This window comes from Mesoplodon mirus (assembly GCF_964341445.2).
Source record: "Mesoplodon mirus genome assembly, chromosome: 1".
In the NCBI taxonomy this organism is placed as follows: domain Eukaryota; kingdom Metazoa; phylum Chordata; class Mammalia; order Artiodactyla; family Ziphiidae; genus Mesoplodon; species Mesoplodon mirus.
The window spans coordinates 12971346-12988517 of NC_138976.1; the positions used below are offsets into that span (position 1 = coordinate 12971346).

At 51.7% G+C, this 17172-nt stretch overlaps 1 protein-coding gene across 2 annotated transcripts in view; it reads left to right on the top strand.

Annotated features, from left to right (window-relative positions):
- Positions 1 to 16437, top strand: part of TTLL11 (tubulin tyrosine ligase like 11) — a 249861-nt gene extending 233424 nt beyond the window's left edge. For both annotated transcript variants that reach the window (XM_082625340.1, XM_082625341.1), the window contains one exon: positions 15546 to 16437. In XM_082625340.1, coding sequence (XP_082481466.1) covers positions 15546 to 15838 — 293 coding nt within the window. In that variant the 3' untranslated portion in view covers positions 15839 to 16437. The remainder of the gene's footprint in view (positions 1 to 15545) is intronic.
- Positions 16438 to 17172: the final 735 nt, after the last annotated feature.

A 17172-nucleotide genomic window follows, 5' to 3' on the forward strand; every position in this document is an offset into this window, starting at 1 on the left:
TGGAGTTGTCTAACTGCCCTTCCCTCAGGTCAGATAAGCCTCTGGTAAAGCAATTCCCCTTGAGGGCAGGCCTTTGTTATGGAGAACACTCTGGGCATATTTCAAAATGATTACCTTCCCCTCATCCCTGCCTGAAGCAAGAGGGATTTTTCTCCTATAGTCACCTTTAGAACCTGGTTGGGTTCTGGAGGTAAAGTGTGGGGGACCCCTAAAACTGAGCCCCCAGGAATTTCTAACTCTCAGTCTAGTCCATAGTCAGCCTCCAGCAATTCTTGAATCACCAATTAAGTGTTCCTACCAGTTACTGGCTCTAGCAACTTCTGCTCCCAGTAAGTTGATCTCAGCTGTGATTCTCCATATTCACTTGTCTGTCCAGTTTTTAGGGAGACAGTTTGCCCCGTGACCTTATTTCTCTGATGGATGTAAGAAAAACCATCGATTTCCAGTTTGCTCCTTTTTTTTTTTCTTATGGTGAGGATGGGAGTGATGACTTCCAAGCTCTTTATGTGTCAGAGCTGAAACTGGAAGTCCTCTTTACGCATTTGCACTTTTCGCACCAACCTGGTTACAGAGAAGAGAGATGAAGCTCAGAGAAGTTAAGTAATGTGCCCAGGGTCACCCAGCTGATGGGTGATAGAGCCAAAATTCTGTCTTCAGACTCCAGTGGTCTTTGAGAAACTGTACCAATCACAAGCATTGCAGAAGTGTTTACCATGCAGGCCCTTTCAGAGATTTTCCATGGAATTCCTGGTGAAATCTGGGCTTAATCATTTAACCTGAGAGTGAAGTGACAACCTCATGAGCCACTTAATCAGTTCTCTCTCTCTAAGCAAGAAAAGTAACCCAAGATGAAACCTTATCCAGCCCAGAGTCTATCATCTCTCACTTGGGGCCAACTTCAATATTCACTGGTAGCATCCTTTAAAGTGTGCTCATTTTACTGGTGTGGAATCATAGCCTTTAAAACTAGAGAAGCCTTAGAGATCATCTATTCAACCCCCTTGCTTTACAGATGAGGAACACTGAGACCCTGAACTAGCTGCTGTCCATTGGCTTTCTACCTCCTCACTTTGCTCCCTTTCTTAGGTCTTTCTAGGAGTAATTTAGACACATTTCTTTTTGAAATAGTCAGTGCACAGTCACATGATAAAACCTGCACTCTCTCCCCATGGGAGAGGGGAAAAGCCAGACACCATGCCCTTGGGATGCTCTGCATCTCACCGCCAGACGTAGGAGACTTCTAGTGGTCAGGCATCCTTGACCTCTTCCCTGAGGTCTGGATAGACCAGTGGTTCTCAACTGGAGGTGATCCCCCCGCTTTCCCCCGGGGACATTTGGGCATGCCTGGAGACATTTTTTGTTGTCACAACTGGGGAAGGAAAGAGGGATGTTGCTATTGGCATCTAGTGGGTAGAGGTCGGGGATGCTTTAAACATCCTGTAATGCATAGGACACTCCCGCCTCCGCCAACGTAGAATTTCCTGGCCCCAAATCTGAAAAGCGTCAAGGTTGAGAAACCCCGAGGTGGAGTGTGCCGGCTCAGAATCTCCACAGTAGCTCTCTGTGTGCTTGAAATGGCCACATTTTCCCTTCAGCTTTCCTAAAAGACAGCTCCTGGGGCGGTGGAAGCACTTACCCGAGCCCCACCACGGTCATATGATGTAGCTGCCAATCAACTCAGGGTGAGGGATAGCAGCCTCCTGGGAAAGGTGCGCTCCCGACATGTTTGGTAAGACCTTACATGACTGAGGTGCTTTCTTCTTGGTAGCAGGTGGTTGTCTCCGCCCACACGTCCCCGCTGATCACGGCTGGAGGAGGAGCAAGCCTTATATAAGCTCAGCCTCACGCAACCTTCTGTCATTTTGGCACTCCAGGGCCTGGGGAACCCCCTCCCTCCTGAAGTCTGAAGGGAACGTGGTTCTGTTCTGAACAGGCCTGGCAGGGATGCTTGCCACCTGCAGGATAACATCTGAGCTCTTTAGCCTGTGAGATGGGCCCGGCCAACCTCCTCTCCATCCTCTGCAACCCCGACCCCCCATGGCAGACCCGCTCTCCTCCCACACACCCTGTGCAGCAGCTACACTCGCTACTCCACATGGACCAGACCAGCGTGCTTCCTTCCGTGCCTCTGTTCGTGCTTACCTCCCTGCCTGTCACCCCCTTCCCTGACTGCCTGGGCAATGCCCACATGCAAGACCCTCCTTCGTGAAGCTTCCAGGCCCCTCGCCCTGCCAGTCACACTCTCTTCTGTGTTGTTGGTTCTAGGCACACCCCCCCAGCAGGTCTTACCTTACTGGATTATAAGTGTTTGTGTGTGTCTGTGTCCCCTTCCCACCTGTCCCCGGGGATGCTGATGCCCGTGCCTGATTCATATCTGGGGCCCAGGGCCTAGCACAGTGAAACACTGGTGAACGAATGAGTGAGTGAATGAATGAATGAGGGCCTGGATGGAATGTCACCACTTCTTGTTCTCAGAGTGGCCACTTCCAAGACCCCTAATGATCCCCTGTTGACCGCCTGGTTACCTAAAACACAGGGCACACAACCTCAGCTCCACATCTTCTTCTGCCGTGGATGCCGTGTGATCTTGAACAAGTCACTCGCCATCTACACTAGGTACACCCACGGTAACCAGCTGCAACACTGCAGCGTGTCCTAGGCATGGTCTCAAGAAGAGGAGGTAATAGAATCCTAACCAAGTTCAGGACTCTCCCTAATTCTCCATTTGCGGTGGCCCCACCTGGCCCCCAAACGGCACCGGCACCGTTCCCAAGCGTGAGTACAGTGACAGAAATATTTTCGTGACTAATAAAATTACCTTCTCTAAAGAAGGCAATTTGCATGTTAATGTTTTGGGTAATTCTGTGCAGCTCCAGTGCCCTCAGGGCTGCAATTTCTCTCTGACAAAGTGACAAAAATAAACTCCCACATAGAAGAGCATTTCTCTTCTCTCTCATTTGTGCTCTAAAGTGACATTCTTAATATAAGTCAAGTTGAAACCCACCTCTCTGTCTTTTTTTTGATACTCCTCTGCCTCCCATCACCTCTCCAAGTGACAGGCCGGCTTCTCAGAGCTCCTCAGAGGGGCCTCTTCTTGAGGACAGGCACCCCCCCCACACCCCCAAGGCTCCTGACTCTGGTCTTCTAGAAGGTACAGCCAGTTAACTGGAGGCCAGAGATGGGGAGCAGGGAAGAGGGCTGCATTTGGTGGGTGAGTTAGGGCGGCCTAACTTCCCCCAAATTGCCTGTTTTCTGGAAACAAAGAACAACTACAATGGAATGAAGATTCTGAGCCTCTGCCCTCCAGGGCAGCAGACTGTTTATCTGCCAGGGATGGCCTCTCTGATTACCTAAAGATAATAAAGAAAGAAGCTCTTGGAAATTGCCTGGTGGTCCAGTGGTTAGGACTCAGCCCTTTCACTGTTGTGGCCCGGGTTCAATCCCCGGTGGGGGAACTAAGATCCCACAAGGTGCAAGGTGCGGCAAAAAAAAGGAAAGAAAGAAGGAGAGAGAGAGAGAGAGAAAGGAAGGAAGGAAGAAGGAAAGAAAAAGAAGCTCAGATTTATGGGGTTTCTTCCATGTGCCAGGCAGGGCCCCTTACATCTAAATTCTCTCACTGAACCCATCTAAGAGCCACACAGGGTAGGTAGAAAATGAGGCTCCCAGAAGTGAAGTGAATGAGCCAAGGTCACCTAGCACCATGTAAGAGGCAGACCGTGGATTTGACCTTAGACACGTGTGATGTAAAGCCTGGGTTCCTTCTGCTGTAAGTGGATGCTAAAAGCATGCTCATAACATCAATGACCCAAGCAGTGGGAAGGGAGGAGAAGACTGACATTTACCAAACACCTACATGCGCTACGCCTACAGATTTCTTTTCTTTTCTTTTTTTAATTAAAAATTTTTAATTAAACAATTTTTACAATTTTAAAGATTACTTTTCATTTACAGTTATTTCAAAGTTGGATCTGTTCCCCATGTTGTACGATCCACCCTCGAGCCTCTCTTACACCCAATAGTTTGTACCTCTACTGCCCCATCCCTATATTGCCTCCCTGCCCTGCCCCCGCTGGTGACCACTAGTTTGTTCTCTGTATCTGAGCCTGCTCCTTTTTTGTTAGACTGTATTCACTAATTTGATGTATTTTTTAGATTCCCCATATAAGTGTTATCATGCAGTATTTGTCTTTCTCGGTCTGACTTCTTTCACTTAGCATAACGCCCTCCAAGTCCATCCATGTTGCTGCAAATGGCAAAATTTCACTTTTTTATGGCTGAGTAATATTCCATTGTAAATATATACACCCCATCTTCTTTATCCATTCATCTGTGGCTTCCGTATCTTTATGCCTATAGATTTCATTCAGTTAGTCAACTAATGGCCTGTGAGCACCTACCACCTGCCAGGCACGGGTGGTGACAGCAGGTGCAGTGACCAATAGGATAGACCTCCCCCCAGGCCCCATGCCGTGGACAGCACGGTAGCAGAGACAGGCAGACATTAAACTCAGAAATACAGAAATAAACACGTAATTAAATGTTGTGATGAGTTCTAGGAAATAAGATGACTAAGTTTTAAGAAGGATAGCAGAGGAGACCTAATATATATTAGGAGGTGGGTCAGGGAGATCGGTCAGGAAAAGTAACACTGGAGCCGAGATCTAAGTGGCAACCAGGGAGAGGCTGAGGGAAAGGGTGTTCCAGCAAAGGCGGGGGATTCGCCGGCCCGAGGGGCAGCCCAGCCGCAGAGGCAGGCAGGGGCTGGATCTTACCTGGAGCTTACTGCGTGCTCACAGCACGTTTAGTATGTAGATTTGTTCTGAAGAGCTTAAAGCAGGGGAATACGCGGCTTGACTCGTGTTTCTAAAAGGTCATTCTGGATGCGGTGTTGGAAGTGGGGAGACCAGTGGGAGGCTGCATGAGGGTCCAGGGGAGCTATGGCCTTGCAGGCTCTGGGGTTAGGAGGACGGTGGGGGTGGGTGCAGGGTGTAAAGTTCTTGGGGTGTTGTGGGGAGGCGGGGACTGTGGGAGAGGAGTTTCAACAGTGTCTCTCAGACTTCTGGCAGGAGCAACTAGGAGGGTGGAAATATAATTTATTTAAACGGTTAGGACATCAGGAAAGCAGAATCGTGAAAGGAAGACCCGGAGATCCATTTCTAACAGGCTCTTTGAGATGCTAATGAGACACCCCAGTGGCAAAAGAGCAGTGGGGCCTGGAAAGAACGATTCGATGGCATTGATTCACGGAGGATATTTAAAGCCTAGGGAGTGAATGACAAGGAGAGGGAGAAGCTGAGCCCAGGTGGAGAGCCCTGCAGGACCCCAACACCCAGGAGAGCAGGGCACAGCCAGCAGAGGACAGGAGAGCCTGGGCCGGGAGCTCCCAGAGAGACCGAGAAAAGCTGGGGAGAGAGTCTTCAAGGAGGGAGCTTCCACATGGACAAATGCAGAGAGCCAGCTAAGAAGAGGGGAAGGGAAGGCGGCCAGCCATTTCGTGAGAGCGGCTTGGTGGCGAGGTAGGGAACAGCCACCTGAGATGCCAGAGGGGAGGCTGTGGAGACAGTGCCTGGGCCACCATCCCTTTGGGAAGTTTGGCTAGCAAGAAGCAGAGATAGAGGGCTTCCCTGGTGGCGCAGTGGTTGAGAGTCCGCCTGCCGATGCAGGGGACACGGGTTCGTGCCCCGGTCCCGGAAGATCCCACATGCCGCGGAGCGGCTGGGCCCGTGAGCCATGGCCGCTGAGCCTGCGTGTCCGGAGCCTGTGCTCCGCAACGGGAGAGGCCACAGCAGTGAGAGGCCCGCGTACCGCAAAAAAAAAAAAAAAAAAGAAGCAGAGATAGAAAGGTGACTCATGTACGCGATGTCGAGGCAGCCTTTTAATGCAAGACCGGGTGCATTTGCTGGCCAGTGAGCGTGATTCAGGAGAAGGCGCGACCCTGATGATCTTGGGGGTACTGGACACTGATGCCAGCCCACCTCCTGCTCTTCCCTTAGGCTCTGCAACATTCCTGCCTGTCCCAGGCAATCATCTGCTTCCTTTGCCTTCTAACCCTACCTACTCCCGGTTCCACCCCCTCTCTCCCCTCCCCACTCCTCCCTCCCTTCCATCAGATGAGGGATGAGGGCTTGCTGGACTCTGTATCCACCTGATGGGTGGTCAGCAAAAGTCTGTGGAAGTGAATTGCTCTGGTTGCCGCCTTGCAAATCCTCTTAGAGCAAGGCCATCGTGGGGAAGAAGAGTTAGGTTTGCTCTCTGGAAAAGTGGGGTCAGTGGGGAAGTTTTGCATATTTCAGCTCAGAGGCAGAGAGCACACAGTGAGAATGGGCCACCTGGGGAGGTGATGAGACCTCATCACTGGAAGTGGCCAAGTGAGGGGCTAGGTGACCACCATCAGCAATGTCAGGGCGGGCTTGCTCAGCTCAGCACCTCATGGGGAAACTACAGGCAGCCGGAGAGACAGTACCAGAAACCATGCTGTCTCTGCTGACCTGTGACGTGTGGCTCCTTCCCTGCCTCTCTGAGGGAACCTGGGGCCAGGAGGGCAGATTCACAGAGCTGGGCTCACATCCCCACCGCCACCTCCAGTCTGTGGGGCTCTGGGTGAGTGTCTTTACCTCCCTGCACCCCAGAAGCCTGTAGTGTCCAACTAATAAACAGCCCAAGACAAAAGCAAAGCTTCGCTATGTCCCTAAACACAGGTGAAAAACCAAAGGGTGAAATGGGGGTCAGAAACTTAGGAACCTGAATTTCAAGCAAAGCACGGGCTCTAGGTGCGCGGGCTTCAGTGGTTGTGGCTCATGGGCTCTAGAGTGCAGGCTCAGTAGTTGTGGCGCACGGGCTTAGTTGCTCTGAGGCATGTGGGATCTTCCTGGACCAGGGCTCGAACCCGTGCCCCCTGCATTGGCAAGCGGATTCTTAACCACTGCGCCACCAGGGAAGTCGGAAATATCAGGCACCTGTTTTGAGGATGAGGTGAGAGGCACCTTAGAAAGAGCTCACCGCTGTGCCTGATACATACGACGTGTGTGCTGTATGCCAACTACTCTTATTACTTCTTCTTATTGAGTGGTGTTATGATCCTGTAAGGGCCTGAATTGTGTGACCTCTGAAGTCCTTTCCAAGCGAGAGATTGTGACCACTTGCTGAGGGTTGAGTGATGAACCTTAGAAGGTCCGTTGGAGCCATTAATCCCACAAGAAATGTTTGGAATAGCACAAAGGAGGTGCAGGAAGTGGTCACCAGCCCTCTAGCCTGTCTCCCCAGACAGTGACTCAGGAGCTTGCATTCTTGTCATGGTGGAATCAGGGGTGACACTGGCTGGGACTGGAGCGGGACCTACCAGCCACTCTGCACCGGCCAGTGGCATGACCTATGATTAATGAAATGATGGAATAGCCGCTTTCATCTTTGGTTATGTTTGTCATTTGGGTCCCGCGGGCATCTGGGGGCAATGATTTTTCTCTAAGGCCTATTTATGGTTCATTCCTGACACTTAGTAATTTTTCCATCTAGCCAAGGACAAAGGTGATGGTGACTTGTTGCTGTAATGTTTAGATACAATGACTGTGCATGTGCAACTTCTGTCCCCCAGCCATGGGGAGCGGCAGGAGAAAGGCCATCCTCCTGTCCTTTAAAGGGTGGGCCTTGAAAGGTTTCCATCTGGTTTGGGAAGAGGTGGTGTCAGCAGCAGTGGGGGGCCCAGCGCCACCACTCCCAACGGTGCAACCTTGGGCATGGAAAGTGTGACCTTGGGCATGGGAAGCGTGACCTTGGGCATGGGAAGTGTGACCTTGGGCAAGTGGGAAGTCACTCCTCTCGTCTGCACAGTGTGAACATTAACAGGACCTGCCTCTCTGGGTTGCGCATTTGGGGAAAACGCACAGTGTGAGTCCTGGCGGGCAGAGCATCCTCAATAAATGTGGTTTGTGATTCTAATTAGCATCATTTTTAAAACATTCAGAAGCCACCATCCCTCCTAATGCTTCTGGAATCCTGAGAAACGGTCCAGTCCTCTGCCCATTTTACAGAAGGGGAAAGTGAGGCCCGGAGAGGGGGAGTGACTGGCTCAAAGCCACGCTGTGTGGAGGGCACAGAGCACGTGAGAATCCAGGTCCTCTAACCCCCCCTTGCAGGATATTTCCCCCTGTAATCCCAGTCAATTGGTTCATTGATTTCCACAAACGCTTTTTGAAAGCCTGCTCTGTGATGGCTGGAGATGGGGGTGAAAACTCCCCGGCGTCACAACAGCCTAGTGTGGAGACACGCTGTCAGCTATTGCAATAAAAGAAGAAAATGAAACCAGAGTTATGACAGCACTCCAGGCAGCGGGAGGTGAGAGGGCAGACATCAGAGTGGGGAGATGACTGGTATTTGTTAAGCGCTGTATTGGGCTTTTTCTGGGTGGTGCCTTGTAAAAGCCACTCTTTACAGATGAAGAAACCAAGCCCTCCAGAGGCGAAACGGCTCCCGAAAGACTAGACAGCTAGTTCGCGGCAGAGCTGGAACTGAGACCAGCCCATCAGTCACCACTCCACGGAGCCAAAAGCCATCTCCCAGGAGCTGCCCAGGTTTCATCTCCCGCAGTGGAGCCCTTGGAGACCCCGGCCCCAGGCCTGGAGGGACCGTGGTAATGCCTTCGGGGACCGTGCAGCTGCAGATCAGTAACAGGCTGCAAGGCATCCCCAAAACGGAGAGAAGACAGATCCTTGTGATTAAGCATCTCAGAGTTGGTGCAGCCGTCACATAGCGCTTGTGGGGAACATTCCACTTCACAGATAGGAACCACTAAACTAATTCAGGTCAAGGTCACTCAACTTGATTTCCCATCAACGATTCCAGACAGGAATCTTGTATACTTATGCGCTTAAAATTTCCCTATGAGAGGGTCTTCCCTGGTGGCGCAGTGGTTGAGAGTGCGCCTGCCGATGCAGGGGACCTGGGTTCGTGCCCTGGTCCGGGAGGATCCCACATGCCGTGGAGCGGCTGGGCCCGTGAGCCATGGCCACAGAGCCTGCGCGTCCGGAGCCTGTGCTCCGCAACGGGAGAGGCCACAACAGTGAGAGGCCCGCATACCGCACAAAAAAAAAAAAAATTTCCCTATGAGAAAGAAACATCTATTCCAGGTGAGTAATGAGAAAGAGATTTAAAGGTTAGGCCGAGAGAAGGAATCGGCCAATAGCTGTCCTAGCCCAGCACACCAATTTTTGAAATAGAATTACTAGCAAGGAAGCACAGGTATTTTTGAGAGGGAAAAAAAAAAATCTCATATTCAGTCTGAGGTAATATCCCTGGCTGTCAACAACGATTTGGATTTAATTATATCATATGTGCGAACGTGCTCTATAAACTATAAAATAATACATAAATGTCAGATGTTAAGAAAGAACGGGTGTCGGAAAGAGAACTGTGGGTTTGAGAGTCAGGTAGGGTTTAAATGCTGCCTCGTCCACTTAGGGGGACCTTGACGAGCCACTCGGCCTTTCTGGGTCTCAACTATAAGTGGGGAATCCTTGTACTAACGTCGTCTTCTGAACGTTACTCCGAGAACCAGACGAGAAAACAGATATTCTTTGGAAACTGGCAAGTGCCCTGCACACGGAAGGTGTTATTCTCGTTTCCATCCTTAAGCCCCAGAGTAGACGGTGGGATTATCACAGAGCAGCCGCCAGCATGTCATTAAGTCCTGCGTGCAAGGTCCCCTCCCTGGGCGTGGAGGGGAGCGGGCTTGGAGCCAGGAGCCCGTGGGCCTGCCCTCACCAGGCTGATGGACACAATGAGGCCACGGTGTGTCAGGGGCTGCATCCCAATATCCAGGTGGCAGCCTCCGTGAGAGCCACGTGGATGGCTACACTGGAATGTTTCGAAGGCTGCTTTCTCCAGTGAGATCCATCAACTCAAATGAAGTTTCAAAAAACACTCAGCAGCTTATCTTCAGGCACAGGGGGCAGGTGGGGAAAGCCTGTTTGCAAAGCCTAGCAGAGGGGACTGCACCTTCTTGCTGACATCCAGCAGAGATGGGGCGGGGGGCTCCCTCATTCACTGCAAGGCAGCATCGTTTCTTCCTTCTAAGTGACTGGAAGTAACACCCCGACTTGGCCATCTCTTTGAAGGCTTTTGAAGCAGCAGCAGAGTAAAGAAGTTATGGGAATGGTCCTAGGGTCAGCCACCTTACCAGCTATATGAATTTGACAAGTCTCTTGAATATGAAACGGGATTGATGGTAACACTTGCTTCATGAGATTTCTGAGAGATTCATTCAGTTAAATAACACAAAGGCATCCCTTAGCCCAGGGCTTGCACGTAACGAGGGCTCAATGAATATGAAGTGCTACTGTTTCCGTTCATCCCTTTTACTGTAATGGGTCACTGAAGGAATGTTACCAGAGAGACGCTTCCAACTCTGCATCAGAGCTGTGAGGGGTGTTCCGGCAGGGCTGGTGGAGGAGCAGGGAAGAGGGGTAGGGTCTCTTACAACTTTCCTAAATAGCTCAAGTAATCTCAGAGACTTGGTAAATGCTAGGTGAGCATCCCAAGTACTGGGTGCACTGCAGCAGAACCAAGCTACGGACCAGGGTGCTATGGACTAAACCCCAATTCATATGTTGGAACCCTAACCCTCAGTTTGACTGTATTTGAAGATGGGGCCTCTGAGGAAGTAATTAAGGTTAAATGAGGTCATAAGGGTGGGGCCCTGATCCAATAGGACTGGTGTCCTTATAAGAAGAAACACCAGAGAGCTGGCTCGCTCTCTCTGCCATATGAAGGCACAGCAAGAAGGCGGCTGTCTGCAAGCCAGGAAGAGAGCCCTCACCAGAACCGAACCACACTGGCACCCTGATCTTGGACTTCCCACCTCCAGAGCTGTGACAGCTGTTGTTTGAGCCACCCCGGCTATGGTGTTTTGTTATGGTACTTGGCAGCCCAAGCAGATGAAGATGGGGGAGAGAAGTGGGCAGTGGGATTGCAGAGGAGAAAGCTTGTTCTGTGCATCCCCAAAGGTTCTTTTTTTTTTTTTTTTTTGCGGTACGCGGGCCTCTCACTGTTGTGGCCTCTCCCATTGCGGAGCACAGGCTCCGGACGCGCAGGCTCAGTGGCCATGGCTCACGGGCCCAGCCGCTCCGCGGCATGTGGGATCTTCCCGGACCGGGGCACAAACCCGTGTCCCCTGCATCAGCAGGTGGACTCTCAACCACTTGTGCCACCAGGGAAGCCCCCCAAAGGTTCTTGATTGCCCAGTGCTATGTTTCTCAAAGGCCATGCTCTTAACTTCTTTACTGCACTGTCCCCTCAAGAGCCCTTCGAGAGATGGCCAAGAGGGAGTGTTCATTCCCAAGCTTCCTGATCACCCTCGTGGGTCGAATCCCCAGAACTGCAGTTACAAGTGCCGTAGCTAGGGCCTCAGCGCCAACAGACAGTCCCCAGGGGACGGGAACAGGAACCTGCATTTCTGGCAAGGTCCCCAGGCAATTTTATGCATAAAATGTTTGAAAACCACAGGCCTTCAGAGGAAGGCCAGTCCCTCAGCCTGCTGTTAGAGTCCCTCTTTCATGAGGGCTCCTGACTCACCCTCACACCCACATCCACCCCATCGGCAGGCCACAGAGCCACAGGCATGACCCCCAGACTCTATTCACAACCTCAGCATCCCTCACCACCTCCACCACTGCCGTCTGGTCTGAGCCACTGTCAGCCCTCACCTGGACCAGCACGGTTAGCCCCCTAGTGGGTCTCCCCGCTTTCTTTCTCATGTGCCCCTGCCACCTGCTGTCAATGCGGCAGCCACCCTGACCGTGTCACTTCGAAACTTCCCAGTGGCCACCCATCTTCCTCAGCAGGAAATTCAAAGTCCCACCTTGGTCTGCAGGGCCCTTGTGGCCTGGCCCACTAGAACCTTTCAGGTCTAGACTCCATCAGTACAGACAGAGATGGGCAGGGCCTCGCAGAGGGCAGCGGAGCTCTGCCCCCCCTTAGCGGTTAAGTGATGACGCTGGAAGAAACCGGGGATGTGAGGTTTCTCAGAAACCAAGAGGGGACGTAATGCAAAGTTGGAACAAGTTCATGCTTTTCCAGCTCCATCATTAGTCTTTTAAAAATAACTGATTGAGTCTGCTTTCAATCAGAGTGTCTTAAAATGCATTTTTAGCCCAAAGTCAAGCTTCTCGCGGTTCAGGGGCAGGCCCTTTCGCAAGCAGACCCCTTTTTGCAGATGGTCTTTGGCAGTGGAGAAAGAACAGACTGAACTCAGCAGTGGGAGGAGGCGGGGTGGGGACAGGTTCTCAAAGTGGGGTCCTGACCAGCAGCCTTGTTACCACCTGGGGACGTGTTTGAAGTGCAGGTTTTCAGGCCGCACCTCATACCTTCAGAACTAGGAACTCTGGGGGTGAGGCTGCAGTCTGTATTCCAACAAGCCCTCCAGGGGACTCTCAACAGAATCAGCGGTGCCTGAGGCCTGGGTTCAAACCCCAGCCCTGCCACTTACCAGTGTGTGACCTGAGGGCAAGTTATTTCATCTCTCTGGGCCTCAGTTTTCTCATCTGCACAATGGGAGTTGTTGTGAGGATCAGAGCACCAGGCGCAGTGTACGTGACCCATGCATGAGTCAGTAATGTCCATTCCCCTTCATCCCCACATATATATATGTACGTATATATATAACACATATATATAATATACATATATATAACTTTTATCAAAGTAGAACACATATGCAGAAAGTTTGCATTGTATTTTTTCAAAGTAATGATTTCAAATTCAAATAGTAGCAAAGGGTTCATAATTAAAAGCAGCTGCCCCTGCATCACCTCTTCCTACTCTCTAGAATTTCCCATTGCATGTTTTTTAATTGCACACGTTTACTATAGAAAATCAGAAAATGTAGACAAGCAAAAAGAAAACCAAGTATAACACATTAAATCCCATTTCTCATTTTAGAATGTCTTCTTCCAGGTGATTTAGCCATGTTTTTTCCTCCAGAAAAGGTCTTCATTGTATTTTTTTGGTGCGTTATAGCTCTAATCACAGCCTGCCTCCAATTAAGGGAAGGAAACGAGTGTTGAGAAAAGGTGCTCAATTCTCACTATTCAGAGTGTAGACCAGCAGCCTGGGTACCACTGGGAAGCTTGTCAGAAATGCAGGGTCTCGGGCCCCACCCCAGAATCTGCATTTTGACAAGATCGTGGTGACATTAAAGCTGGGGACGGGGGTGTAGACCGCAGAGCTACTGACGCTTGCAGTCACGAACTGTTCCTTACAGTCCTGGATAAGAGACTCGAGCCAGAATGTAAATGCATGTGGCTTCCTTTACAAAGAGAAAGACTTGCTACAAAGTACTGCCAGCTGAACTAAGCAATGTGATTAATGAGGAGGGTGATTTACCTTCTGGCCAGAGCTCCTTAGCTTGTCAGGGACCAGGGACACACAGTTCCTGGACTCGGCACCCGTCGGTCGACCACACTTGGAGTAGCGGTGCTCTTGAGATCACACGGGTGGGAAGCTGGGGGCTGGGACTGCACTGGGTTTCTCGGGCTTTAGATCCTGGCCTCTTCACCCTGTGTGTACCAGATCCTCCCACCGACTGTAACACACACACACACATGCACGCACAGCCTAGGAGAGCCCTGGCCCAGAGTCGGTGATTAGGAAACGTCTGTCTCCTGGTTGTAGACTGAGGCCTCCATTCCCCAGTGTCTCTGTCCGCACCAGACCTCTGTTTACATTAAAAGGGTTACTGTCCTCTTTATCAACGCCTGTCAAGACCAAGCAGGGGGCGTGCAGAAGGTCTGGAGTCAAGAGAAGCCAAGCAAAAAAGCTTTGATGGACTTAGAAGAAGATTAAGAAAAACCAACTTTGCTCAGCTCAAGTTTCCGACGCAAAAAGACCTCTCAGATCCCAAGGTCCATATCCAGTATTTACAAACTCCAGGCCAGGCTTCTGCCTGCAGTGACAGAGTAGGCAACTAAGCACGTCTGAGCCGGGAAACAAGGCCACTGGGAAGGTGTGGATTAGTGGAGTGGGGACTGGCCTCATCCAGAATACTGTGTGGCATTTGGTATGGCTTAGAGCCACCTTCCCCAAGAAGCCCATGGAATCCCATGAATGTGGATCACGGGGTTCATTTTTTTTTTTTTTTTTTGCGGTACGCGGGCCTCTCACTGTTGTGGCCTCTCCCGTTGCGGAGCACAGGCTCTGGACGCGCAGGCTCAGCGGCCATGGCTCACGGGCCCAGCCACTCCGCAGCTGTGGGATCTTCCCAGACCGGGGCACGAACCCGTGTCCCCTGCATCGGCAGGCGGACTCTCAACCACTGCGCCACCAGGGAAGCCCCACGGGGTTCATTTTAACTACGACACTGGGAAGACTCAGAACCTTTCATGCAGCACAACATAGTTAAAAGAATTGGGAGTCAGAGTTTGAATTTCCAGGCCACAATTCTCTGGCTCTGTGACCTTAGGGAAGTTACTCGACATCTCTGATTGTTAGTTTCCTCATCTGTAAAATGAGGCATCATAATAATGACCTCAAAAAGGCATGTCTGTGAAGCACCTGGCACCGACTCATCCATTCATTCATTCACTCGTGTAGTCTGTCCCTCTATACGGAGCGCCTGCTGGGGACCTGGCACCAGGGGGACTGAGGTGAGCTGGAGCCCACCGTCCAGAGGGAAGATAGAGATTGTTAAAGAACCACATAAATAAACCCTGAACTAGCCACCAAAGGTGCGACAAAGAAAAGTGTCCGAAGCCTGTACCAGGAGCTGGATGTAATCTGGGGCTCAGGGGAAGTTTAGCTGAGTAAGTGATTTTCAGCTGAGATCCCAAGGATGAGTAGGAGTTCATGAGGCAAAGTAGGAGAAGAACATTCCAGGGGCATAAGGGGGACTCTTATTAATACCTTCCAGAACATAGTTTTGGGTAGAGAAGGGGTCAGGTATATTTTACTTTTCAAGGTAAAATTTACATGTATCAAAATGCACCAATCTTAAGGTAATATAATTTGCGGATTTTGACAAATGCACACGCTCATGTAACTGACACCCCTATGAGGATATAGAACATTGCCATCAGATTGGGCTCATCTTCATACCCCTTTCCCTTATTATAAACGTAGTGCGATGGGTTTTAATGGGAACATCTGACGGCGGTGCAGAGGGATAAGGCTTCGGGCTAGGTTTAAATCCCAGCCCCACCGCTATCTACCCACTGGGCTTTGCCCAGGTCTCTCCACTTCTCTGAGACTCAATTTCCCCATCTGTAAAACAGGGTTCATTGACCCTTCTTCACAGGGTCGCTTAAGGGTTGACTCTGCAAGTGGTTGCAAACACCCAACTTGACTTCCGCAGGGCAGGCACTCTGAGTCAGCCCCGTTTCGTTTCCAGAATGAGACAGCGGTGGGGAGAGAGCCTGGTGGTTGGAGTCGGGTCTTCCCAGGGCAGCGTGCCGAGCCACCTCTGCAGGCACGCACGCACACACACACACACACACGTGCACGCACACACACACACACACACACACACACACACACCACTAACCCCAGTCTCTCACCCACAGGGATGTGCCTGCAGGCCTTCGTGGAGGCTTTCTTTTACCTGGCCCAGAGGAAGTTCAAGATGCTACCACTCCACGAGCAGGTAGCCTCGCTGATTGACCTGTGTGAATACCACCTGTCCCTGCTGGACGAGAAGCGCCTGGCGTGTGGCCGGAGCTCCACATCGGGGGGCCGACCCCCTCACAGCGGCACCCCGCAGGAGGCCACCCCCGCAGCCCAGCTGGCTGAGGGCCATCCCCCGCCCTGCACAGACAGTACCCTCAAGCTCTCCCATTCCAGACACGCTCTGTCCTGAGGGCCGCTCTGTCCTCCCAGGAGAAGATTGAGCCCTCCCGAGCCCAAGAGACCCCCAGGCTTCCTGCGGGGGGAGAGATGGCAGGATGCTGAGAATTCCCACCTGAGATTCCCCCCAGTCGTCTCCTTGTTCTGCTAAGCTGCGCTTCCAGAGGCTGCCTGATTCTCAACCGCCCTCCTCCCAGCACCTCTTGGTGGCCCACCTGCTTGCAAGCCATCAGTGGACATATGATATCCAAAACGTGACAGATGGCCTCTTCTATTCTGGGCTCATGGGAGGCCACAGCCGGGGATAAAACTGCTGTGTTTGGGGAAGGGGGCACCAACAACCCCAAGACGGAGAGCTGCGGAGAAGAAAGAACTGGAGGCAGCCGAGACTGGGGTCTGCTGAGGCCCCAAAGAGAAAACGGTTAGAGCCCAGGGACATCATGTGCACTTCCTACCAGCCATTCTGTGAAAATGAAGTGGAAATACCCAGCAGGCCTGCGGGACTCACCCACCGCAATCATGTGCTATGTGGGTGTGGTTAACAGACCGACCTCGTTGGTTTCACGAGCTTGCCTGTTGCTGCAGTGTTGCATGTGTTGTTCATCAAGATATTAACTAAGCGGTAACTGAGGAAGGCTCCCGAAGTCTCAGAGCTGGCAGGAGCCTCTGAGATCATTTTGTTTGACCTTGGCCCCAAAGCAGGAGTCCCCCAGTCACGTGGCCTCGGATTGAAGCCCTCCATGGGTGGGGTGATCACCAAGTGTGCCCAGAGTGTGCAGGGTGCCCTGGAGGGGAGGAGGGGGCTTCAGAGGGAAGGATAGTAAGACCTGCGTCAGGACCAGAGCGAGCGGGAGCTGGATGTCAGAAGCCGGGCAAAGGGGAGCCGTGCCCTCCCATCCACGAGACCCGTTCCCTGTCTCCATCCGTGTCCCCAGGCAGCCCCCGCTCAGAGGGGAAGCCTCAGAGGCAGCCAAAGGTAGCATTTTGGAAAATGGCCCCAGGCAAGTCAGGGTCCAGGGCCTGCTGACCACAGGCAGACAAGAGACTGCCCTTGTACAGCCAAGCTCTCAGAGTGTTGTTGGATTTGGGGTTAATGGGGCCCTTTCCAGAGGGTCCTTGTTATAGGACCCTGGGGGCCCTGGATTTAGCTGACCATCAGGCTCTGAGTGAGGAGCATGAAGGGTCTTTGAAGGCGTTAAGTAGCATGGTGCCTGGCACACAGTAGGACTCAGAAAATGCTCACAGATATAGGGCCAGGGAGAAAGTCATTGGTGGCAGAGGTGTGTCCTAGACCAGCACGGACATCCTCCTTCTCCTGCTTTTCTTTTCTTCCTCCTCCTCACATCC